This window comes from Haliotis rubra, unplaced genomic scaffold, assembly GCF_003918875.1.
Source record: "Haliotis rubra isolate DU_JTF1 unplaced genomic scaffold, ASM391887v1 Scf257, whole genome shotgun sequence".
Classification (NCBI taxonomy): Eukaryota; Metazoa; Mollusca; class Gastropoda; order Lepetellida; family Haliotidae; genus Haliotis; species Haliotis rubra.
In genome coordinates this window covers 627,653-654,029 of record NW_025766636.1, presented here as the reverse complement: position 1 = coordinate 654,029, position 26,377 = coordinate 627,653, and the positions used below count along the sequence as shown (strand labels likewise).

The 26,377-nt window shown below is 42.0% G+C and overlaps 1 protein-coding gene across 1 annotated transcript in view; it reads left to right on the top strand.

Moving 5' to 3' along the window:
* The window catches only part of LOC124279823 (dynein axonemal heavy chain 5-like), a 55,627-nt gene extending 30,800 nt beyond the window's left edge, over positions 1–24,827 (top strand). Inside the window, 45 exon segments of the mRNA XM_046715700.1 lie at positions 112–411; positions 548–791; positions 977–1,089; positions 1,457–1,621; positions 1,927–2,052; positions 2,269–2,409; positions 2,722–2,832; positions 3,099–3,221; positions 3,399–3,641; positions 3,931–4,083; positions 4,310–4,450; positions 4,897–5,139; positions 5,431–5,475; positions 5,477–5,586; positions 5,979–6,132; positions 6,761–6,925; positions 7,351–7,539; positions 7,898–8,054; positions 8,467–8,672; positions 9,132–9,234; positions 9,455–9,642; positions 10,187–10,354; positions 11,228–11,365; positions 11,738–11,995; positions 12,238–12,432; positions 12,778–12,933; positions 13,282–13,464; positions 13,861–14,104; positions 14,478–14,783; positions 15,050–15,081; positions 15,083–15,190; positions 15,584–15,694; positions 15,696–15,752; positions 16,117–16,252; positions 16,601–16,606; positions 16,609–16,743; positions 17,448–17,584; positions 17,955–18,149; positions 18,732–18,882; positions 19,095–19,206; positions 19,594–19,750; positions 20,276–20,488; positions 22,268–22,396; positions 22,716–22,842; positions 23,236–24,827. Coding sequence (XP_046571656.1) covers positions 112–411; positions 548–791; positions 977–1,089; positions 1,457–1,621; positions 1,927–2,052; positions 2,269–2,409; positions 2,722–2,832; positions 3,099–3,221; positions 3,399–3,641; positions 3,931–4,083; positions 4,310–4,450; positions 4,897–5,139; positions 5,431–5,475; positions 5,477–5,586; positions 5,979–6,132; positions 6,761–6,925; positions 7,351–7,539; positions 7,898–8,054; positions 8,467–8,672; positions 9,132–9,234; positions 9,455–9,642; positions 10,187–10,354; positions 11,228–11,365; positions 11,738–11,995; positions 12,238–12,432; positions 12,778–12,933; positions 13,282–13,464; positions 13,861–14,104; positions 14,478–14,783; positions 15,050–15,081; positions 15,083–15,190; positions 15,584–15,694; positions 15,696–15,752; positions 16,117–16,252; positions 16,601–16,606; positions 16,609–16,743; positions 17,448–17,584; positions 17,955–18,149; positions 18,732–18,882; positions 19,095–19,206; positions 19,594–19,750; positions 20,276–20,488; positions 22,268–22,396; positions 22,716–22,842; positions 23,236–23,519 — 7,158 coding nt within the window. The 3' untranslated portion in view covers positions 23,520–24,827.
* The last annotated feature ends 1,550 nt before the right edge of the window (positions 24,828–26,377 follow it).

The window sequence follows — 26,377 nt, the reverse complement described above, 5'->3', positions numbered from 1 at the left end:
GGCATTAGAGGTATAGTAGAGGGATTCTAGTTAAGACTTAAACTGCCTTGTGTAACTGAGGTGCTACTTCATCATCACCTGAAGTTATCCATGTTATCTTCATCTATGTAGGTGGGAGAGGCTGGCCTGATCCATCATGCTCCATGGATCCTGAAGCTGATTCAGCTGTTTGAGACCCAGCGTGTCCGTCACGGCATGATGACCCTGGGGCCAACTGGCGCCGGCAAGACCAAGTGTATCCAGATGCTGATGAAGTCCATGACAGAGTGTGGCACCCCCCACAAGGAGATGAGAATGAACCCCAAGGCTATCACTGCCCCCCAGATGTTTGGTAGACTGGATGTTGCCACCAATGACTGGACAGATGGTATCTTCTCTACTCTCTGGAGAAGAACTCATAAGACAAAGAAGGTGGGTACCAAATCATCTTGGAATAGACCTGCATCTCAGTCACTGCCATATGCTTTAGTTGTTTTACTGTCATCTACTGAAAGGTTGTTATATATCATTGAACGTGTGTTGTAACCGGCTTCTTGTCCTGTCACAGGGGGAGCATGTCTGGATGATTCTTGATGGCCCTGTAGATGCTATCTGGATTGAGAACCTCAACTCTGTACTGGATGACAATAAGACACTCACACTGGCTAATGGAGATCGTATCCCTATGGCCCCCAACTGTAAGATCATCTTCGAGGTTCACAACATCGACAACGCCTCCCCTGCCACAGTGTCCAGGAATGGCATGGTCTTTATGAGCAGCTCCATCTTGGACTGGGATCCCATCCTCAGGGGTAAGTTTGTTGTAAAACACTACACTTGGCAATATTCTGTCTGTCTGTATATCAACAGTAATGGCAACTGGAAATGATGTTATGTGAAAAGTGGGGACTGGACTCCACAGTGTTTGGTACTAACTGCTAGAATGAACACTGACTCCTGTTCTTTGTTTGTAGCTCTGTATTTCTATTTCCCACAGGCTGGCTTGAGAGTCGTCCACCAGCACAGTCCGACATGATCTACAACGTGTTTGAATCTATCTTCCCCAAGTTGTATCTATATGTTATACAGTCTCTGGACCCAAAGATGGCGGTGGGTAGTTTCAAAGTTTCTCAAATGTTCTTAACTGATAATGAAATTTGAAGCAACAACCTAAGCTGAAACTAATGTGTTATAAAATCTTTGTGAGACATACATACCTTGTTACATCCGATCCTGTTAAACACCTTTTATGACAAGCATGGGCTCCTGAAGATGTTCTCGGGTGGTATTGTATCAGTAATAGCTGGCTTTAATGAGGTATCTGTTGTACTACAGCTAGGAGTAACATATCAGTTATGGCTGGCTTTAATTAGGTATCTGTTGTACTACAGCTAGGAGTAACATATCAGTTATGGCTGGCTTTAATTAGGTATCTGTTGTACTATAGCTAGGAGTAACATATTTGTTGTTTATGTAGGTGCTGGAGTGCATGTACATCCGTCAGGCCATTGATGTCCTGGAAGGACTGCTCCCCAAGGGAGACGACAACAAGGACATTCAACGAGAACACCTCACTCGTCTCATCATCTTCGCCATCATGTGGTCCCTGGGGGCACTCCTGGAGATAGATGACAGGAAAAAGGTTAAATCCTCTTGAAACTTTGGGCCTAAGCTCCTTTAAACTTTTCAGTAGGGAGTTATGTTCAGAACAATTGAAGGAAAATGTCACCCTAAGCCTTGGAGTCATTCATTGGTTTATTGTAGAATAACCAGAGTTCAAGAAGTCCTTGGTATGTTGTGTATGAGTGGACAAAGGACGGTAGGGACAATTAGTTATGAACTTTGTCATCTCAATGTGAATACAGTTTTTTGCTCTCAAAGTCTTGTTACTGTATTCCAGTCTGCAAGTGTTGATGTTTTGCTAATTACTGTCTGTTGCTATTGCAGCTTGAAGAATGGTTCATGGAGAAGAATGGAGAGCTGAACCTCCCCCTGCCACCTGCATCTGGGGAGGACACCATCTATGAGTTTGTTGTTGGCGAGAATGGCGACTGGGAACACTGGGCAGGACGTGTAAGCAGATATAAGATTTTTGTTCTTTTTCAGTTCTTGGTAAATTAATATTCTGGGTTCTTCATTTTTTGTTGCGTTTAAGATCAGCCTGATGCATTGCAGTCATTGCATTAGATATGATATGTGTGAAGTTATCAAACCTGGACATTGTTCATCCAACCAAGACATTCCATGATGTAATATATGATGTTCACTTTACATTTCCTCTTTCTTCAGGTGCCTGAGTATGTGTATCCTCCTGACTCAACACCTGAGTATACCTCCATCTTGGTGCCTAATGTTGACAACGTAAGAACTGACTTCCTCATCGACACCATCTCCAAACAGGGCAAGGCCATACTGCTGATTGGTGAACAGGTAGGCAGAAGTTCAGTGACCCTTGTGTTGATCAATATAACTAAAATACTCTGTATTACTGCCACAATCCGGTAATAGTGTCAGATCTTATTGAAATTTGAAGTACTTGAAATTTCGTTATCTTGACATTCAAAGAATAAACATTTATGTTTAACTTGACAAATAAGAAATATGCTTGGTGATCTGTGACATGTTTCAAAGATCAATATGAAGAAGGAAATAGTTCTCTGTTAGCCCAGTAATACTTGACTGTGTCATCATGTGTTGATGCTGTCATCGTGTGTTGATGCCGACGTGTGTCTGTCTCTCCAGGGTACGGCAAAGACTGTGATGGTACAAGGCTACTGCGGCAAGAGTGACCCAGAGGTTCACATGTTTAAGAGCTTCAACTTCTCCAGTGCCTCAACACCCATGCTGTTCCAGGTAGGTTATTGTACACTTATCTGTTGATTGGTATAACTGTGCATAAAATAGTTATAGACTGTTGTTTTTGTTGATAGATTGCATGGTTCCATGCACCCTGTATTTAGCAACAATGAAATCTCCTCCATTTATAGTTGTGCATATTTCTTCACACCTGAGGTCACGAACAAGATCACATATGACAACATATCTACAAATATAAAACTGATGTGGTCATCATGGTGGTAATGTATACAGATTAACATGTTGTTTCTGTTTGTTTTCAGAGAACTATCGAGAGTTTTGTAGACAAAAGGATGGGCACAACATATGGACCCCCAGCTGGTCGCAAGATGACCGTCTTCATTGATGACATCAACATGCCCATCATCAACGAGTGGGGAGATCAGGTGAGCTAAAGTTCTGCTTTCACTCTGAAACAGTACATACGAGACAATGATATGTGTATGACGTGGATCAGCAGTTTAATTGTTGAAAGATTTACAGTATGTGAAATGATGTTGACTTTAGTCACCAGGGAAAGCTGCTCCTTTAAGATGTGTAAATATGATTCTGACTTCCCCCAGGTGACTAACGAGATCACTCGCCAGATGATGGAGTACCATGGTTTCTATAACCTGGAGAAACCAGGCGAGTTTACCACCATCGTGGACATTCAGATTATTGCTGCCATGATTCACCCAGGGGGTGGCCGGAATGACATCCCTCAGAGCCTCAAGAGATCTTTCAACATCTTCAACTGCACACTGCCTTCCAATGCCTCCATTGACAAGGTTTTCAGGACCATTGGATGTGGCTGGTTCATCAAGGTTACTATCTATCCATAATGTAACTTTACTAATTAGGCAACCAGGAACATGTTTGTTATCAATGACATTAATGCAGCACAGCCCCACCTCTTCTGTTATCAGCCAATCAGGAATCAGTAGTAAATGGGCTTGACCTAATTATTTTGTTTTATGAAAATATATTCATGTTTAGCCAATGAACTGCTGTGGAATCACTGGCAGTGTATTATTTAGAACTTGTCCTCGTTATGTTGCCATGGACAATAAAATGTGATGCACCTGGATCAATCGTAATGCCTTTTGCCATCAGGAGCGAGGGTTTGTGGAGGAGGTGTCTGAACTGATCAAGTCCCTGGTGCCAGCAACCAGGAAACTCTGGCAGAAGGTCAAGGTCAAGATGTTGCCAACACCTGCCAAGTTTCACTATGTCTTCAACTTGAGAGATCTCAGCAGAATATGGCAGGTAAGGATGAACACAGTTGTAACAGTGAATCCGTGGGCATTTTTAAAAGAAGTCTGTAGTAAAAACTTGAAACCTCATCTTGTACATATAGAAATGTCATTATTTTTCTTTCATGTGGGAAAACATATCTTGAAGCTTCAACTAAATGAATATGGAGGTGATTTACAGAAACATCCATTTGTGGAAAAATATAGTATGTTTCAAGTCATAAACATGTACTTTTCAGGGCATGTTGAACACTACCAATGAGATAGTTACCAACAATGGTGTCCTGATGTCACTATGGAAACATGAGTGTACACGTGTCATCGCAGACAGATTCACAGAGATGTCCGACAAGGATTGGTTTGAAAAGACTATCAAACAGGTCAGTTTTGTGTCAGTGGTGATAAACGTCACCCACCCCATTCATGTTATATGATTATCCTAAGTTTGTTCAGTGTTTGCTTGTCATGTAATAGGCCCTAGTTTGACTCCCTACCTCAGTACAGTATGAATTGTCTGTTGTGCCCACTGCGCAGATATTGCTGCGATATTGATGAAATCATTCTCTCTGACAGTGTTCTGTTTTATGGAACATAGGCTGTAAAAGTTTTAATATTCCAGGAAACTGATTTTTGCCAGACCATTCTGTAGATGATTTATAACAGGTAATAATTCTGAAGAATATCCAAAATAGTGGATAAAACCATGGAAATGTGCCTGGATGTCCTTATGTCATTTGCAAAGTGGTAGAATCACTCAAAAGCCAAGAATATCAAGGACACCATCTCTTCTTCATCACTTGTGTGACACTGTGTATGCCATCTGCAGGTTGCTGAAGAGCAGTGTGGCTCTGCCGTCTGCCAGGATATGCAGCTTGAACCGTACTTTGTGGATTTCCTGAGGGAACCCCCAGAGCCAACAGGAGATGAAGCAGAAGATGCTGACTTGGATGCTCCTAAAATATATGAGCCCATTGTTACTTTCGAGGGCCTCGCAGATCGACTCACCTCCTACCAGGCACAGTACAATGAACTTGTCAGAGGATCCAAGATGGATCTTGTCTTCTTCAAGGTATGTCTGGCCGACAGGGACTCCAGTTCACATGTGAAATATATGCTAGAATAATGTACATACACTCCATAGTGAAGACTTTTGCATAACAAGAAATTGTCTTGTGGGTATAATTATAGACCTAGCCGACAGCTCTTGACTGTCTATTTTGTGAAGTAAACATATTTAACCTCTGCTTGTTCTTGATGGTGAATGACCTGTGCTTGTTCCTTATGGTAAGTGAACAGTATTTGTTCATGATGGTAAATTACCTGGGTTTTTGTGATATTAATGTATTTGTATTTTCTTCAGGATGCCATGACAAACTTGGTGAAGATTTCACGTATCATTCGAACCCCCGAGGGGCCATGCTCTGTTGGTGGGTGTTGGAGGTTCTGGCAAACAGAGCTTGACTCGCCTTGCTTCCTTCATTGCTGGCTACAAGATCTTCCAGGTCACACTCACAAGGTTGGTTGGATGTCACTATGCATATAGTGAATGGGTGTCGGCTCTTGCTCCATTGTAGTGTGGACTGATAGGCTGCAGTGAAGGAAACTTTGTAACACTAGTTTAAACAATGTGTTTGCTACTGGTCACATGACTGTTTGCGCGGGAAAAAGGGAGGTAACTCGTGGGTGAGTGAACTTTTACGTCCGCTTTTGGGAACTACAAGGGATTCAAGTGTTCCACTAACATTTACATAGAAGGAGATAAGCAACAGATCATGAGTCAGGATAAGTATAAAATATCAATTTTACTTAAAAAAATTACATTTTGCATACATTCATTCACTTGGATTAGTTGTGTGTGAAGCAGCATTTGATTTGTGTGCACTAAGTGAACCACCATATGCTGTTCAGGTCATACAATGTCAGCAACCTGCTGGAGGACCTGAAGAACCTGTACCGCATCTCAGGGCAGCAGGGTCAGGGCATCACCTTCCTCTTCACCGACAACGAGATCAAGGATGAGGGCTTCCTGGAGTACATGAACAACATCCTGTCCTCGGGAGAGGTAGGTTACATCCTGTGTCCCAGCTGTGTCCCAGCTGTGTCCTAGCTGTGTCCTAGCTGTGTCCTAGCTGTCCATGGTTATAATGTTACTGTGACTGTTGTAACACATAGATTCTTATGTAAACTATAGTGCCGTTGAAGCATGGAGATTGTAGTTCCCTGTGAAACTGTACCCTGGGTATAGATTGTTGCTCATGACATCAACCACTTGTTTGTCAGGATCAGATTGTATTTTAGGCCAGGAATATATTGTGGCAGCATGAAGTACTTGACTTTTAGATATATTTAGGAGATGTTATTTGTTCAGAGAAACATGATAATGTCTCCAGTTGTTGTGTGAAATCCATTTTGGTCAATCTTTCGGTTATTGCTGATAATGTCTTCACACTTGAGGGATGATGGTAGCCTAGTAGTTTAGATGATTGTCAGCCCAATGGGTTAGATACCACCATTGTGTGAAGCCCATCTATGTTGTCCACCATGGTGGTGCATCATATACTGCTGCAGGAGGTGAGTTCGAACAATACCTCACTCCTGCTCCTCAACAAACATTGGGTAATCTGTACAAGAGCATGACAAAGTGTTTGTTGGTTGTCAGCAACTGATGCCACTGGGATGTTTGTTGTCAGGTTTCGGGACTGTTTGCTCGAGATGAGATGGATGAGATCCTGCAGGAACTGATTGCCCCCATGAAGAGAGACTCCCCCCGCCGTCCACCCACCAATGAGAACCTGTATGACTATTATCTAAGCCGTGTGAGACAGAATCTTCACGTCTGCCTCTGCTTCTCTCCGGTAAGGACTAGATTGCTTTACAGAGCATATTGCTTTAACTAGGCCGTCATATAGCTGGAATATTGCTGAGTGCGGCGTAAAACTCAACTCACTCACTCACTTTAACTAGAACATGCCTCAGAACACATTCCAGAGCATAATGCTTGTACCAGAATATGCCTACTACTCCTGATTTTTCCCTCAGAACACCCTTCTCTAGAATATACTGCACAACACTGTTGTCACCAGAATCTTGAAACTACAGATCACCCTGCTCGTACCAGAATATAACACACTACAGACCACAGAACAGATCACGTTGCTGTCACCAGAATACAAAACTGAAACTCGTAAAAGCAGGGGATGATACAAAGATCAGCTAGCATTTTTCATCCAATTCCTTTCAGGGTAATGTTCATTTGTGATATTTTCTTTGTTATTCTAAGGTTGGAGAAAAGTTCCGGAATCGTTCCCTGAAGTTCCCTGGTTTGATCTCTGGCTGTACAATGGACTGGTTCCAGCGCTGGCCCAAGGATGCTTTGGTTGCTGTATCCAACCACTTCCTTGCATCCTACGACATTGTCTGCACGCCAGCAGTCAAGCAGTCTGTGGTCAACACCATGGGTGTCTTCCAGGTATGTTCTACATCTCTACAGCAAGGTTAGCATACCTTACATGGGCCTTGAAATTGCCAGTACGTCCTTGCAAAAGGCATTATATTTAAATTTGCCTGAAAAGGATCTTAAGATTGAATTAGACGCATATTTCAGTTCTACAGAAACTCTTTGTTGTGTATTTAAGTTGTGATGCCACATCTCTTTAACCCATCCAAACCTATGGGGAAAAAAAGATCAATGCCTGTTCTTAGCATTGTTTAAGCTTCAAGACTGGTTATTAACAAAATATATTTGTACATTTTATTCAGAATAGGGAAAATGAGGACTCGTTGATTTGCTCAGTGATTAAATCTTTACCTATTATTATATACAACAGGATACAGTTGCTGAGCTGTGTACTGAATACTTCCAACGGTACCGTCGCCAAACACATGTGACGCCAAAGTCTTACTTGTCTTTCCTGTCTGGATACAAACAGATCTACTCAGAGAAGAAAGATGAAATTGGAATCCTTGCTAACAGAATGAATACAGGTAATATGTCATGGTGGGACTCCTGTTCACCAGCATGACTTGTGTCCCTTAACTGCATCTGGCTCCACTTATCCTGTTCTGATTATCCTTGATCTGGCTGCTTTTGGGTTGTCACCCAAGTTGCAGTAACTTATATCATGAGTTTTCCTGAACTTTCCTGTGATGATAAGTTACCATTGTGAAAGAGGGGGAAGGTATGGGGTTTGGTGTCATCATATCTGGCTGGATTAGCAAGATGTGCACGTCTGTGTCTACGTTAGTGAAAAAATCGTGACTGTGACATTCAGCTTGTCTCCTGACTCATTTTGTTCTGGCTGCTATGACAGTAAAGCACCCACTTCCTCCCTGAGAATACTGGGACATTATAGGTAGAGTTGAAGCATGCTAGTTTAACCTCTGGTTCTGGTTGAAGGTTTGAAGAAGCTGATTGAGGCATCCGAGTCTGTGAATGAGCTGAGTCTGGAGCTGGCTGTCAAGGAGAAGGAGTTGGCTGTTGCCTCAAAGAAGGCTGACCAGGTGCTGGCAGAGGTCACAGTGAAGGCTCAGGCAGCTGAGAAGGTTAAGGCCCAAGTCCAGTTAGTCAAGGACAAAGCTCAGACTATTGTCGACCAGATCTCTGTAAGTACATCATGATGCTAGAAAATACAGGTTGATAATTGAGCACAGAAATATAGCATTGAATGTGAAACCTGATCAGTCAGAATCCGATAACTGCAAATATATCATGGTAGTCTCTCAAATGTGATGGTAGTGTTGAGTGATGTTGCACTTGTTTCTGAAGATGTTGTCTACTAGTACGGGTATTAATTCTTTACACTTTCAGAATCTTTAGACCAAATTTTTCTGAAGAATCACTTTTGAAAGAAATTGGTTTTGTAAGACACTAGAGAGTCCAGTAGCCCCTCTGGCTTTGGGTTAACTATTTCGATCTAAAGTTTTAAAACTGTAACCTAAAAATTACTTTTATATGCTATCTGGAAAACTGACGGTTTACATAGGTGAAAGAGATTTGAAGAAACCAAACAAAGGATAGATACTAATGGATTATGATGTTACTCCTATTGTTGCTGTTTGCAGGGAGACAAGGCGTATGCCATGGATAAGCTAGAGGCTGCTCGACCTGCTCTTGAGGAGGCTGAGGCTGCTCTTCAGACCATCAAACCTGCTCACATTTCAACCGGTACGTCAAGGTCATCTCTAACACTCACCCCAAAACTCCCAAGCAAATATACTTTCCAAGAATTCTTCAGTTGGTATATTAAAAGACAAATATTAAGAAAAGACAAATGCTAGTTGTGAAGCTTGGAATAATTAATGTGTGCACTGTTGTTTTTGTTTGTTTGAAAGTCTTGGAAACTGTTAAACTGTTGAAGCAAAATGTGTTTCTTGTCATTTTCCAGTGAGAAAGCTTGGCAAACCTCCACATCTCATCATGAGAATCATGGACTGTGCGCTGATTCTATTCAGACGCAAAGTTGATCAAAATGCTCAGGACCCAGAACGACTATGCCCCAAACCATCTTGGTCGGAGGCTCTCAAACTGATGTCTGGGTCCGGCTTCCTGCAGTCACTGCTCAACTTCAACAAGGTAAAGAAGATTTGTGTGTGCCGGCGATAAGGTATCCAGCACTGAGAGTGTGCGTTCAAAGCCTGAGTGGGACTCAACCATAAAAATCTTACATTCTGAACTTAATTGAGAAGGTGTAATCCCAAATGTAACACAGGTCTCATTTAAAGGCTCCATAGTATTCATGGCAAACAGAAGTTGTCTCCCTTGCCCTATGCAATGTTTCATGCCTTAGGCTTGTCAGAATCTTGATACTGTTGGTTTAAATCTCATTTTCGTATTGATTGTGTTTCTAAAATTGGTCAAGTCCTAACATTAGCTTCAGGTTTTTCTCCCATGCTGACTAGTCATTACAAGAATGAATGTGCCCCAAATTACAAAGATATAATTTTGAAGACAAGGGACTGAATTGCAGCAATCACTGAACTCTAGATTGAAATGCATTATAGAATTTGAGGCAAATTGTCTTAATTATATTACCTGAATAAACTTTGACCTGCCATTCGACCAGGTCCCAAATATAGTTGTAAAGCAAAGCACTTACACATTGTCTTTGAATTTGCAGGATACCATCACAGAGGAAATGGTAGAACTTATGCAGCCATACTTAACCATGGAGGACTACAACATTGACAGTGCCCGTAAAGTGTGTGGTGATGTTGCTGGACTTGCATCATGGACCAAGGCTATGGCATTCTTCTATGGCATCAACAAGGAGGTCCTTCCTCTCAAGGTGAGTCCTTCTTCATGCAGGTCACTGCCTGGAACAGAATATGAAGGTCACATCTTGCGCACATCCTGAGTGCTCATTCATGCTATCTGCAACCCTAATTGAGTTGAAGCCCAGCTTTAGTCAATATCATATCTGGCCATGCTTCTATATATTCTATAAGTATATATTGAATTACTGAATATTGAATTGATTTATTATTACACATGCTTAATTATCATGGTTGCGGTATTCTGTTTTACTTCAAAACGTAAAATGTCATTTGCTTCTAAATGTCCACCACTTTGTACCATGTGCAATTATATACCTTAAGTTGATTTATGTAAAGCTGATATCATGACAAGAGGCGATGGGGTAGCCTAGTGGTTAAAGCATTTGCTCGTCACGCCAAAGACCCGGGTTCGATTCCCCACATCGGTACAATGTGTGAAGCCCATTTCTGGTGTTCCCCCCAATGTGATATTGTTGGAATATTGCTAAAAGCAGCGTAAAACTAAACTCACTCACTGATATCATGACAAACATTGTTATCTGCTTGCATGGATTACTTGTTTGCAAATGCACCAATATATGTTATACTTTGGTCTGTGAGAGCAATAGTGACAGGGGGCAGTGGGGTAGCCTAGTGGTTAAAGCTTTTGCTCGTCGCGCCGAAGACCCGGGTTCGAATCCCCACATGGGTACTATGTGTGAAGCCCATATCTGGTGTCCCCCACCGTGATGTTGCTGGAATATTTCTAAAAGCGGTGTAAAACCAAACTCAGTCAGTCGGTCAATAGTGACAGGGACTCATAGCTAGCATGAGAAATTCTTTGACCATGTTGAATTTTACCAGTTGAAATGTGACATTGTCCCATACTGTGTGTTGTTTTACAGGCAAACCTGGCAGTGCAGGAAGCTAAACTAGGCGTGGCCAATGGTGACTTGGCCTCAGCACAGGCCCAGCTTGATGCTAAACAGGCTGAACTGGACGTTGTACAGGCCCAGTTTGATGCTGCCATATCAGAAAAACAGGTACATAAAACTAACACAACATTATTAGTGTCAGACCTCGTACTCTGAAACAACACCAGTCTGTGCGAAGATCTAATCAACTCTACAATGGAAACCAGTGCACTATTGCTGTGGATGTATCATTCACCTGTCATTCACCACTGCTGGTCTGACTAGCCTGGGTTACATCTCGGCCTAAACTGATATTGCTGGAATATTGCTAGTACAAAACATTACATGTACTTTTTTCTGTCATGACTTAGACATTACAAACAATTTAGAGTAGGACTTCTTCTCACTTTCACGCCACGATGAAGTGTGACTAGTAATTGTAGCTGTACCTCACCTATTTGAGAAACATGAGTTGAAGCAGGAAGTACATACTGTGTGCAGGCTCTGGAGGATGATGCTGAAGCATGCCGGCGCAAGATGACCAATGCCGAGGCTCTCATCAATGGTCTGTCCGGAGAGAAGATCCGATGGACAGAGTCCAGCAAGAGTTTTGAGTCCCAGATCCAGAGGCTGGTTGGTGATGTCCTGCTGGCTACTGGCTTCTTGTCCTACAGTGGACCTTTCAACCAGGAGTTCCGTAGTCTTATGCTCCGCAACTGGAAGAAAGAGATGACACAGGGCAAGATCCCCTTCACTGATGTAAGTTACTAAAGGGAGATAAGTATTGTTCCAGATGGGCAGATTTACACAATTTGTAGCTTATACATGTTAAGAACATAGCCTGAAAATATGGATTTTTCAGCTGATAGAAATATTTTGGTAATGATTTTTTTGACAAACACTATACTCGCAAACTGCTGTTTAGCTGCATGTGCTGTCCTAAAAAGATTCTTGTATGCCTTCTGAAGCATCATTTGACATATGTTGTATTGTGTGTACAGGACCTGAACATCATCTCCATGCTGGTGGACAATGCAACTATCAGTGAGTGGAACCTGCAAGGTCTACCTAACGATGAGTTATCCACACAGAACGGCCTGATTGTGACCAAGGCAGCTCGCTTCCCTCTGCTTATTGACCCCCAGGGTCAAGGCAAGGCTTGGATCAAGAGCAAGGAGGGGAACAATGAGCTACAGGTGGGTAGCTTGTTCATGACACCATACAGAACCACAAACTTATGACTTGATGTGAAGCATGAGGTTTTCACAGAAACGCAGATGAAGTACCTCCTGTGTTGTGTATGTAGTGATACAAAGGGTAAACATATTGGTACATCTCTACAATTTGCTGTCAGAATCATGGGTTCAAGTCCCACATCTGCTCCATCCTTGTTCTCGTATATGTTTCACAAAGTGGTAAGAACCTGCATCACGTAGGTGTTTCATCCCACAAAAGCTTGCTCTATTTGATATGACAGAAATAACATTTAAGCAGCATTGGGCCAAACTCACTTCATTTAATGTGGTTTTGTTTGTTTTCAGATCACTGCCTTGAATCACAAATACTTCAGGTCCCATCTTGAAGATAGCTTGTCCTTAGGACGTCCCTTGTTGATTGAAGATGTGGGAGAAGAGTTGGACCCTGCACTTGATAACGTCCTTGAGAAGAACTTCATCAAGTCAGGCAGCACATTCAAGGTAAACCTCGACACTCCTTACACTATCCAAGCATATGGAAACATACCTCTTCTGTTTCTCAACAGTCTCATTAAAATCACAAAGTTTAATCTCTTGTGATACATGTCTCTGAATATCTGACAAACCACTGACAGGAGCCAGTCTCCAGAAATGCCATGGCCTCACATACAACACGTTTATTAAAAGAGCTTTCAGTGAAGAACCAAAAATGAATAATGTGGCTGTTTGCCTATCTGCTTTTACAAGAAAGCTTTATTTTTTGTCTTTTTTAGCCAATCATATGAAATGTATATGTCAAATGAAAAGGCTAGGCATGACACCATACTGATGTACATATCTTCTGAACAGGTTAAAGTTGGGGACAAGGAGGTAGACGTCATGAATGGCTTCCGACTGTACGTCACTACAAAGCTGGCCAACCCTGCATACACCCCTGAGGTGTCTGCCCGAACGTCCATCATTGACTTCACTGTGACACAGAAGGGCCTGGAGGACCAACTGCTGGGAATTGTAATCCTCACAGAGAAACAGGTATAGTGTTCACACTCAAGTAGGCCTCAATTATTTACTGGCATCACCAAAGTGGGGTTTCTGTAAGTTCAGTTTGTGGTAGTCTAGTGCTTGAGCTGAAAATCTGGGTTTGCTGCCATGGCTTTGAGGAGATAAAAGGACCGTTGGGTGGCTTTGAGCTGTAGAAGTCTCTTTGGTTGTGAGTTGAATCCGACATTTACTATATCTGGTAACCCGTTGTTCATAAAGAGGTAAAAGGTTTGCCTCTCTTCCACTGGGAATATTGCAGTGAACAACGACTTATTCTGTATGTATGTGAAATAGTATATCCGTGCTGGAACTTTAGTCAGGTAGAGGGAAAAGATATATATATATATTTGGATTAGTTTTCATGTTAGACACTACTGTTTGGTGCAGGAACTGGAGGCTGAACGTACCAGTCTCCTGGAGGAGGTGACCAACAACAAGAGGAAGATGAAGGAGCTGGAGGACAACCTGCTGTACAGGCTCACCTCAACCGAGGGCTCACTTGTTGAGGACGAATCACTCATTGAGGTACTGAGGATCACCAAAGCAACCTCTGAGGAGGTCAGTGAGAAGCTGAATATCGCCAAGGAAACCGAGACCAAGATAAACACAGCTCGAGAAGAGTTCAGACCAGGTAGGAAGTTTAACAAAGTGACCTGATTCAGGATCATCTTGTTTTCATTTTATTGAATTAATGCATCTGATTTAGTCGGAGACATATCATTCAGATTTCTATCATGACTTGTTTGATAACAAATGTCAAGATCTGAATCATGATAACATCGGTCATAGAGTCCTACGTGTATATAACTTTGTAATGTGTTTAAATTTGTCATTTCTGTCAATTCCATTACCATTAGGTATTGCCACATTACCTAAACTTATAGTCATTGTCTCAAAGTGCTGTAATATCCCCTCTGATTTGTAACATCTGCTTTGTGTATTGCCACTTCTCCAGTGTTTCTTCCAGGTGTTGTCATGTCTGTAAGTACTGTCATCTCTTCCAGTGGCGGCCCGAGGCAGTATCCTGTATTTCGTCATTGTGGAGATGAGTATGGTGAACATCATGTACCAGACATCACTCCGTCAGTTCCTGCAGCTGTTCGATTTGTCCATGTCCCGCTCACAGAAGTCTCCCATCACTGGCAAGAGGATCAACAACATCATCGACTTCCTCACCCTGCTCGTGTTTAAGTACACCTGCCGTGGTCTGTATGAGAAGGACAAGTTCCTCTTCACTATCCTCATGACTCTCAAGATTGAGATGTCCTTCATGAGGGTCAAGCCAGAAGAGTTCCAAGTCTTCATAAAGGGTGAGCTCAACATTGCCTTTTCCATCCTTCTTATTTCTACGTGTGGACATGGTAAAGTGTTGTTGTATCAGGGACAGGTATACTTGATATGTTCGCTCTAGGGACACAAGGGAATCTTCACTCATCCCAAACCCATCCCACCCCTCAAAATTGCCCCATGTGTCATGGTTAACTGCAAACCAATGATGTGTGGGATATCATTAATCATGATTTGTGTCGTACAGCTTCATATCGTGTTATGTTCACGAGTTGTGTTCTACCTCCAGGTGGTGCTGCTCTGGACCTGAATGCTGTGGAGCCCGAAGCCCAAGAAGTGGATCATGGACATGACCTGGTTGAACCTGGTGGAACTGAGCAGATTGCCTCAGTTCATACAGATCCTCTCACAAGTCAGCAGGAATGATAAGGTTTGTACTCATCAGTATATGTGGCAAATAATTGACATAAAACATAACCAGATGAAGATGAGGTTGTCGGAATCTATTTAGGAATTGTTTCTGGTGTTTCATTATTTGCAGGCAAGTTCAGGCATATGTAAACTTCTCATAATAAACATTCTTTCATATTAGAACATAGCTCTACATTTATTCTAAGTTAAAGTAAGCCCCCAGTATCCTATGGTTTTATATGGATTGGGTCACCAGATGATGATTTGGTTCAGTGAGTGTCATCGTACTTGGTGTCGGATGTTGCTGAAAATATCAGTCTTGTATAGCATTGTATCCCAAGTATGTAGAGGTATGTTAGGCAACTGGAATATTCTTAGTGTGTTGTCAAACAAGCAAACATTACTTCTCCAGGCATGGAAGGCATGGTTTGATGAAGATGCCCCGGAGGAAGTGACTGCCCCAGATGGCTACTCCACGACACTTGACACATTCCGGAAGCTGTTGCTCATCCGATGCTGGTGCCCCGGATCGAGTCATCCCTATGGCCAGGAAGTACATTGCAGAAGCTATGGGTGTTGAGGTAGGTGATCACAACGATGAAATCTACAAGTGGCATCTCCCCAATGTGTTTGGGTTACAGTTATCCAGTGCCTGAGGCATTGGTTTTTGTTTCCAGTTTGTCCGTACAAATGCTTGATGTTTGTCCTGTCAGTTGTGTTATCAGCAAGAGATAATGGAGTTGCAATTTTGGCTCTGGAATTTCCAAATGAAAGTTATATTTGATATTCCCTGGTGACTTGAAGGTAGAATTGTTGTGTCACAGTGAGTTCTAGCACCAGAATGGAACAGTTAGGTTCCTGTTTAGCAACAGCGCCATGATAATGTTTGCTTCTGGCTCCACAATGTCTGCCTGTCTAGCATGTGCTTCAACTTTCTCGCTTCAGTTTGCTGAGGGTGTGATTCTCAACCTGGAGGCCATGTGGGGAGAGTCCGTCAACAAAACTCCAATGATCTGTTTCCTGTCCATGGGATCTGACCCAACAGACGACATTGAGAGACTTGCCAAACAGAAGGGAATAAGTGAGTCACCACACATTTCAGAATGTACAGCTTACTGTCATTAAGGGGCTGACCAGCTGGGACAAGTTTTCCAACATTATGTCCGCCATTATGCATCCACTTACTTCTTACTAGTTTGCCGAAATAGTAGGACTCCTCTTACTTTGTTTCTGTGTACACAATTGCACTTGTTCTATCTCAGATGGCGTAAAGAAAGTTGTACTCTAGCGACAACATAGTATCTACACAGTATCTATTTATATGTTTGTTTCTTTACTCATATTTAATCTTGGAGAAAAGATTCCACAGAGTCCAACTGCCCATATTGATGTCATCTTTCTAAGAGCTCTATCACTGTCTCCTCTGCAGAATGTGGTCAATTTCCATGGGTCAAGGTCAGGAAGTCCATGCTCGCCGTCTGCTGCAAGTGTCCATGTCTGAAGGTCGCTGGGTTCTACTGCAGAACTGCCATCTTGGTCTAGACTTCATGGATGAACTGTTAGAAACAGTCAGTAAACCTTGTCCTTATTTACATAAAGCTTAGAATATTGTTTTGCTAACCTCTCAGACTTCAGAAGGAATCTTTATGAGGGAAAGACATTGTCATGCACGGTAGACATGAGTATCTGAGAGATGACAGGTTGCTATGCAGAGTTGTCTCCCTGAGTGCCAGGTTCTGCTAGTCGTGGGTTTGATTCCTGAATTCCTCTCTGATATTGATTGTGATTGTACTTGTCTTAATGTTTAGGACTGGTAGGACTTTCGATATTTTCCCACACTATGCTGAACTGCATAGAAATAATTGCAATGTTATTAAAACAACCTCACAACACAGTTGGAAGTAATGATCTCCTGTGTTAAGGATGTTGTGAGAGATGTTGAAGTAGAGAAGTGTTGATGGTGAGAGGTGTTGATTGAGAGGTGTTGATTGATGGTGATGTAGAGATGCTGATGAGGTCTGATGGTGAGAGGTGTTGATGGTGAGAACAAGAGAGTGTTGACGTTGAGAGGTGTTGATGGTGAGAAGCTGTTGATGGTGAGAGGTGGTGACTGAGAGGTGTTGATGGTGAGAGGTGTTGATGTAGAGAAGTGTTGACGTTGAGAGGTGTTGATGGTGAGAGGTGTTGATGGTGAGAGGTGTTGACGGTGAGAGGTGTTGATGGTGAGAGGTGTTGATGGTGAGAGATGCTGATGGTCTGATTGTGTGTTCATCAAGCTTTCCGCCTGTGGGTGACTACAGAGGAACATCCTAAGTTCCCTATCAACTTGCTGCAGTCGTCCATCAAATTCACCAATGAGCCCCCGCAGGGAGTGAAGGCTGGTCTCAAGAGAACATACGCTGGAGTCACGCAGGTTTGGACAGACATATATCTTGTAGTGCTGCTGTACAATCTGATCATTATTTCAATCACAACTCATCTGTATACGCAAATAATATGAAATACATCAGTATGCCTATCAAGAGTGTGATTGTATCTTGGATATTTTCAGCTTTAGGTTTGTTTGATTTTTCAGAGATCTTATTCACCGAAATGAAATTGAGTACATGGTAAAATATAATGCACGACTTCTCATTGTGATCTTAGAACAAATTTAAATCCACACTGCCGTGCTGGCCAGTGTGACACTAAATCCTGTCCTTTCGCACACCTCTACGATTTGTCCTGCATGATGAAGATGATGACAACAATGACAGTACTAATGTGGTTGATGGTGGTTACAGGAACAGCTGGAGTACAGCAACCTGAACATGTGGAAGCCAATACTGTACGGTGTTGGCTTCCTCCACACCACGGTGCAGGAGAGGAGAAAGTTCGGACCCATCGGCTGGAACATCCCATATGAGTTTAACCAGGCTGATTACTCTGCCACTGTACAGTTTGTACAGAACCATCTGGATGATCTTGATCCTAAGAAGGTCAGTCTGACGCTCACAGATTTGCCACATTTTGTCTTGATATGTGACAGTTACAAGATCTTTCGATGAACAATTCATCATATTTCATAAACAGTGAAACCTGTCTAATGTAAATGGCAGCCATGTTGGAAAATGATCGTCACTGTCTAATCCAGCACCCTGTCTAAACCGGCATTTTATTTCGGTCCCATGGGGTGCCGGTTTAGACAGGTTTCACTGTACTTCAAAATACTGATGAGTGTTGATTTCTCTGGGCTGTCAAACCAGGGATTATGGCTCTGTTATTAAAATTGTATCAAAGCAGGGATTGGGTCTTCAGTATCAAACACTGTAGAAAATGACAGGTTTGGTCTCCATTGTCAAATAAAGGTTTAAGTCTTATCAAACACTGTATCAAACCACCAAATGGGTCTCACTGATCAAACCAGCTTTTCTATTATCAGATATTGTGTCACACAAAGGGTTGGGTCTCTGTCATCAAATATTACATTGCACAAGTTATTGTGTCTTCATTATTGGAAACTTTATCAAACCTGTAGGAGAGAGTCATAAATAACCTCCCGGATATGTGTTGCTTTTCAGGGAGTCAGCTTTGTGACTGTACGTTACATGATTGGTGAGGTGCAGTACGGAGGTCGTGTAACGGATGACTATGACAAGCGTCTCCTCAACACATACGCTAAAGTGTGGTTCAGTGAGCACATGTTCCAGGACAACTTCCAGTTCTACACAGGTGGGTGGAAGGATTCTGCGAAAAGGTTCCCTGTAATCTATGCTTATCATAAGAGGTAATCTAATTGATGGTGTGGAGAGTCTGTGTCTTGGTTCGAGGCTCTAGTTTGTCTGGTCCAGACTCTAATCTTTACAACCTTTACTCGAATCAAGTGTACATGTACCTGGAATCTAAATGCATTTCTGAATATTCCATTGACTGTGTTATTTCAGGCTACAAGATCCCTCGCTGTAAGACTATTGATGAGTACAGACAGTACATTGACAATCTGCCACTCAATGACACCCCTGAATGCTTCGGACTTCATCCCAATGCTGACATCACGTGAGTAGTGGTCATCTTTTATACACATACTGTGAATTTGTTCCTGTTGAACCCATGGAGATTCTGAGTTAAAATGAGTCACAAGTAACCTGTGCCAGTGAGAAACTAACTAAACAAATGTTTTAGTCAAACTAAGTGCCATGATTACAATACCACGTGACCAGGATGTTGCTCATGCTGTTGACCACTTGTTTGTGTATACAGACTTATATTGTTTATTGGCCATGGTGATACAGCTGCAATATTGCAAACTGAGGCATGAGAAATGATTTAAAATCTCAAACTTAGTATTTGTGAGATCCATGAATGAAGAGCATTGAACAACTTGAATGTGTTTGAGTGGTGATCACTTAAATCAGTTGTGTAATGATTGTTGGTAATGTGTAGGTACCAGACCAACACGGCCAACACAATGCTGGACACCATAGTCAGCATCCAGCCCAAGGATTCCGGCGGCGGCAGTGGAGAGACCCGTGAGAGTGTTGTCTACAGACTGGCTGATGACATGTTGGAGAAACTTCCTGCAGACTACATTCCGTTCGAGGTACAATGTTTTATGAGTATATAAATATAGAAACAAGTTCTGTAATGTTTTCTGAAATTTGTTTAAAGCAGCATCTTATGGTTCTAAATACTCACCCGAAAGAAAAGGGTCTCATACTGATATTGTAGAATGTTCTGTGTTCTATTGCTATATGCTATTATGTGTAACCAATAATTTCTTGTTATCACCAATCCTCAGTGTCATGATGGCATGTTACGTTGGTAGTGAGGTCACATGTTGCACAGTTGTCATGGAGGTGCAAAGACCTGTTGCTTCTCATGGGTGTGTCAGAATCCCATAGTCAGGAGTCTCATCAAGTATTTTCAATATTGTCAGCACCATGTTCATGTTTCTGGACGTCTATGTCTCCTCCAACTCAAGCTAACAAGGTATAACTGAAGTACTGCCGAGTGGAGTTGACCCATCTCACTCACACCATCTGTATGCTACATTTTCCTCTGATTTCCACCAATGTGAAATTGTTGAATGTATTCTGGGTGTTCAAGGAGCTCTCTATCTGTGCAGGTGAAGGAACGTCTGCGTAAGATGGGGCATCTTCAGCCCCTCAACATCTTCCTCCGACAGGAGATTGACCGGATGCAGAAGGTTATTGCTCTTGTCCGCTTGACTCTGAAGGATCTGAAGTTGGCTATTGATGGTACTATCATCATGAGTGAAAACTTACGTGATGCCCTTGACAACATGTATGATGCTCGCGTGCCAAGCAACTGGAAGAAGGTAATGTACACTACAGACAGTTCTGTATGTTGCTTTACTAAACAAACTATCCTCTGTGCAGAGTATGCTGAATATAACGTGTATTAATAATATATATAATAATATAACTTGGTTTCAAATGTTACCACGTAAAATAATGGGTTTTTCCCAAAAATCTCTGTTATTAAATGTCTTTCCTCTCTGTCTCCCTGTTCATCTGTATACCGTCTTCTTTGTTTTCTTGTCTGAACTGTGGGGATGTAAATAATTGGGATGGTGTTTGTTTCCTTACTTGGAACATGAAATTGGGATGTTGTTGAGGAGACCCAGGCTGAACTGTTAGTAACATTTAAATAATGGGCTATTTATTATTTCACTTTCTGAACTGTCAGAACATGGAAATTTGGAACTTTTTATCTCATAAGAAATGATCTGTTTAATTCATCATTTATGCTTTGCTTTGAGGATTCCTTTTCTTGTGACTCTGCCACAGGCAATCATCATTTCAAAGTACAGATTAAATTCAAATCTTAGCCATTCCGTAGCCATAGTCAGTCGTGCAGAGACATTTTGAATGTGACCTAAGTTTGAGGTGTCAACTATTTTGCAGATGTTTCTGCAGCAGGTATATTGAGATAGATAATGAATGTCAGCTTACTCACTGTGCACCATATCGCCACTGTTGTTGGCTCCGTCACAGATGCTTGCATGGACAACAGTGTCTCTTACCGCTCAGACTCTCACTATGTACTGCCCTCATCTTGCATGTTGTACAATGTCATCCATAGACACAAACAGAACGTTGAATGGCCACTTAATAATTGTGGGTATTGTTGGAGGTGGCTTTGTATGTCCACTTGATAGTGGGGTTACTGTGCTGGTTGTTTCTCACCGTGAGTTGATAGCAGGGGCTGCATGTGCACAGTTCATCACTTGGTTCATGGGATTAGATATAACCAAGTCTTTCACTATCTCAGGGTTTAGAATATTAGTTGTTATATCAAGGGTCATTTTCCTAAAACATGCCATCACAATATATCCATAGCCATCACAATATATCCATAGCCATATATTCCCCCAGGGTCCTGACTGTTGTTTTTCACTAAGGGTACAATTGCTGAATTGTAGTAGCCGTGTCCTTCACCTTACAGAAGTAGGTAGCATGGGTGGCCCATTTGTTAAAGGCACTGCACCACTGCAGGCTGTGGTGGAGAGTTACATCCCTTTGGCATGCTAGAATCCTGTGATCCTGGGTTCATATTCACTGTGATCAAGACTCCTGTTTTGTCACCATCATACCCTCTTGTCGGTGGCAAGACTCTACAGTACTTTGTCCACATCATACTGCCATGCTGTGACATTACTGGTGTACTGCAAGACTCTACAGTACTTTGTCCACATCATACTGCCATGCTGTGACAGTACTGGTGTACTGTTCACAGCGGTGGTAACACAGCTTTCGTGTAACTAGATTTTATTCAGTTACATATTTTGTATTGTCAATAGCCATGGGAGAAATTTGTACAGACTCCTGTGTAAGCCATTAGTAATGTAAAGAGATATTTCAAGTAGACTATATCTAGTCATATTCTTACATAGGTGATGTACGACATAATTAACTCTCTAATTTCATGCCCTTTTAAGTCATTTTCATAGAACAGTAACTCAAAGCATGAACTACGGGTAATCTGGTATCTTAATGTTTGTGTGCATAATGTTATTGGTGTTTAATCAGTATTGCTGTCTCAGATTTATATGTGTGTATGATCAGTCTATATGTTTTGTATGCTCTGTCTGCAGGTGTCCTGGGAGTCGGCCACCCTTGGGTTCTGGTTCACAGACCTACTAGACCGGAACGCTCAGTTCCACACCTGGCTGTTTGATGGTCGACCTACCTGTTTCTGGATGACTGGTTTCTTCAACCCTCAGGTATGTGTGCTTCTTCAACATAATCATCATAATCTGCCTCATATACATAAGCAACGTATTCATCTTCATCCTCATTCACAATGCATGCAGCGTATAAATTAGTGCAGAGTTTCTTCCCTTGGACATCCCAGGAACCTCTGATCATAGGTTTGAATCCTTTTTGTTGGTGATTGTTTCTCGGCATCATAACTGTGCTTGTGGGTTTCACCAACGTAGTAAATATCTGAGCCCTGCATCCCTTTCCTCCTAATGAAGCTGGGTACTGCTCCCTCCCTCACTCACCACTGTCAAGTGTTAAGACTAATCCTGTTGTATCCAGGGCTTCCTGACTGCCATGAGACAGGAGATCACCCGAGCTCACAAGGGCTGGGCCTTGGACAATGTCTTCCTGGACAATGATGTCACCAAGCTGATGAAGGAGGATATCAACTCACCACCTTCTGAAGGTATGTATCCCCCACAAGGGGAATCCTGGGGCAGAATATGTCCCCAGTTGACTCTCCTCATCCCACTGTAAGAATTCTAGGGAAGAAAACATCATCTGTACCTCTTACTTGGATCTCAGTGGATAATCCACGGCAGACTAGGTCCCCCCACAGATCTGGCCTCATCTAAGGGTTGTGGAGAAGTATTGGTCTTCCATGCCTCTTGTTCTGTTCCCTATCATCATACTCCCCAGATTCTGCTCTTCTTGTAATGACAGTCAGAATGGTATGGGAGTTTTACATGTCTCGGGGCCATTAACATTGAAAATAGTTCATTGTTTAATCCTGGGTTGGTGTACCAAAGTCTTCCTAAATTGTCCTCCCATTTCACATCCTTGTCTTGTTCTTCTCCAGGTGTGTATGTATACGGTTTGTTCCTGGATGGTGCGGGCTGGGACCGACGTAACGCCCGTCTCATTGAACCCACGCCTAAGGTCCTGTACACTCCTCTACCAGTGGTGCATGTCTTCGCCACCAACCAGGACAAAAACAAGGGTGGCAATTTCTATGAGTGTCCAGTGTACAAGAAGCCAAGGCGTACTGATCTAACATACATCTTCCCACTGCTTCTCAAGACCAACAAGACACCAGACCACTGGATTCTGCGTGGGGTTGGCCTGCTGTGTGACACCAAGTAAACACTGATGAGATGTTTCAAACTATGGAGGTCCTGCAGTACTGCTCTCCCAGGGCCGAAATCTGGACAAGGACTCGTTCAGTTTCATATTTAATTTCAATCACTATACAGTGATTCTGTTAACATTTGCCAACACAGAATCAAACATCAACACCTATTTGGAACAAATACATTGCAGAAGCGTTCAAGAAATCCTTTTTCTTCCAAATTGATTACAACATGTGTTGGCATACGTTTATAATCTTGTATGTGAAGATATTGTGGATATGTTAATATGTTTGGTTTTTTAAGAATGATGTGTTAAGAGGTCCCGTTGAGATAATCAAAATGTCCAAGTGTCATTGACAGATGATGTTGTGCTATATATGATACTGTACAGTGCTGATTCCATGTGATGTGATATTTGACTCGGTCATCTATCCTCAGTCCTGGCATATAAGTTCTACCAAATAACTCTTTCATGTTTTGTCATCTTTGGATTAAATTAATTATGTCACTTTGTACAGAGGCACAATCATTTGTTCATCATTGCTTTATATTTGTCTATTTGCCAAAATTGTTTTTCTTAAAACAAAAAAAAATATGCAACCAACTGCAGACAATCTTTATGCACTCTTAAAATATATCACTTGCCAATATTGTCACGTTACTTTTTCAAAATACACAAAATATGGCAACAGTATCAAAAGTATGAGACTTATGAAATGATTATATGGTTTGTTGTACATATGCTCAACATCTGTACGACTGTACAGCTTCATCAGAGTAAGAAATGTATTTGTACAGTTATATTTGTTGTGTTTTTTTATCAGTATTATGTTTTTGTCTGGTTTGAGTTGCAATAAGAATGTGCAAAGTATGTCCTTCATTGCTCAGTTTACTGATGTTTTCCTCAAGTCCGTCCCTGATGCATAGCATCAAACATTGCTATATTGTTGGTAATGTGTCTGGTATTCAACAATCTTGTACGTGTGTGTTTGTTCAGATTTCCTTATCCAGTATTACGAGATGAAAACAAATTTATGAGAGCACAATCGAAGCCAAAGCTTCCACATCGCCAGTATGATCCATTGTGATGTTCCGTTGATGGAATTAACATCATGTTAAATACACGATCAATGCTGAACACTGATAAGTAATATTCAGCTGTACCACTGATTTATGCATATTATTTTCCAATATACATCCTGTGTGATAATAAGTGGGGTTTTGTTGTGTATTTTACGTGCACGGTTTATATTTGTATGCATTTTGCATTTGTGATATCACAATATTTTATTTTTGTTTGAAATAAATTTGATAAAAAGTATCTTATTGATATTGTTTTATGTGACAGGGTTGAGGTATGTGTTGTTGATATCACCAACCACTCCGATGACCTTGGCAACAGGATCCATTATAAGTGCAAGTGAGGACACCTAACAGGAACTGCTTTCAAGCAGAAATAGAAATTGTGAATTTCATGGCAACTAAGTGAATGATGGCAATGTGTCCAGAACATGTCTTGACCAGATAGTCTCTGAAAGCCATATACTGTATGTAAGTATGTGATACCAGTTGTCTGAGTTGTTAGATGGATGACTTTGTGTGCTGGAGTTTAGGTGCCCGAAAGTGTGGGTTCAAATCCCAGATGGGACTCAACCCCAAGCAGTACTAAAATCTGTACTTAACTGAGAATGTAATCCCTAACATAACAGTCAACTCCACTGTGGTCAACATCCCCTGGTCAGTTGGGTCAGCAAGCAAGGGTTCTGGGCTGGAGCTGCTGGTCAGCACAGGGACTACACAGGTGTACAGCAGGTATCGTTCTGTATACACTACACAGGTGTACAGCATACACCACACAGGTGTACAGCAGGTATCGTTCTGTATACACCACACAGGTGTACAGCAGGTATCGTTCTGTGTACAGCAGGGTACAGCAGGTATCGTTCTGTATACACTGTATACACCACACAGGTGTACAGCAGGTATCGTTCTGTATACACCACACAGGTGTACAGCAGGTATCGTTCTGTATACACCACACAGGTGTACAGCAGGTATCGTTCTGTATACACCACACAGGTGTACAGCAGGTATCGTTCTGTATACACCACACAGGTGTACAGCAGGTATCGATCTGTATACACCACACAGCTGTACAGCAGGTATCGTTCTGTATACACCACACAGGTGTACAGCAGGTATCGTTCTGTATACACCACACAGGTGTACAGCAGGTATCGTTCTGTATACACCACATTTAAGGCAGTCTTTCTTCACAATGTGAAAAACCTGTATGTGTCTGGTGGTCAAGGAAACTCAGTGTCATGTGCAATATCCAATGAGTGAGTATGGTTTTACGCCGCTTTTAGCAATATTCCAGCAGCGGACAACAGAAATGGACTTTACACATTGTACCCATGTGCAGTGTTGTGAATTGAACTCGGGTCTTGAGCATGATGAGCGAACGCTTTAACCACTAGGCTATCCCACTGCACCAATTATCCAGTAGTACTGCTGTGTACCTTTGCTGTCACCCGGACTTCATCGGGCAAATCCAGGAATCTATTGTTTAAGGAAGACGAAGTGAAGTGTGTGGAACTCTCTCCCTATTTAGTTATAATCATATCCTTCCCTAAGTACATTCAAAACACGACTAAAGACTCATCTATTTCTCCGCTACAAGTGACTTCCAATCATCCGTACCTGCCAACTGTATATAGTTTTAACTTGAGCTCAGGAAGCGCTTTGAGCATATCCCTGTGACGTGGAAAGGCGCTATATAAATGGCCTATTATTATTAGTAGTAGTAGTAGTAAAAACAACAGAGGATTCTAACATAATGTCTCACAGGCAAGTGACCTGAGTTAATGA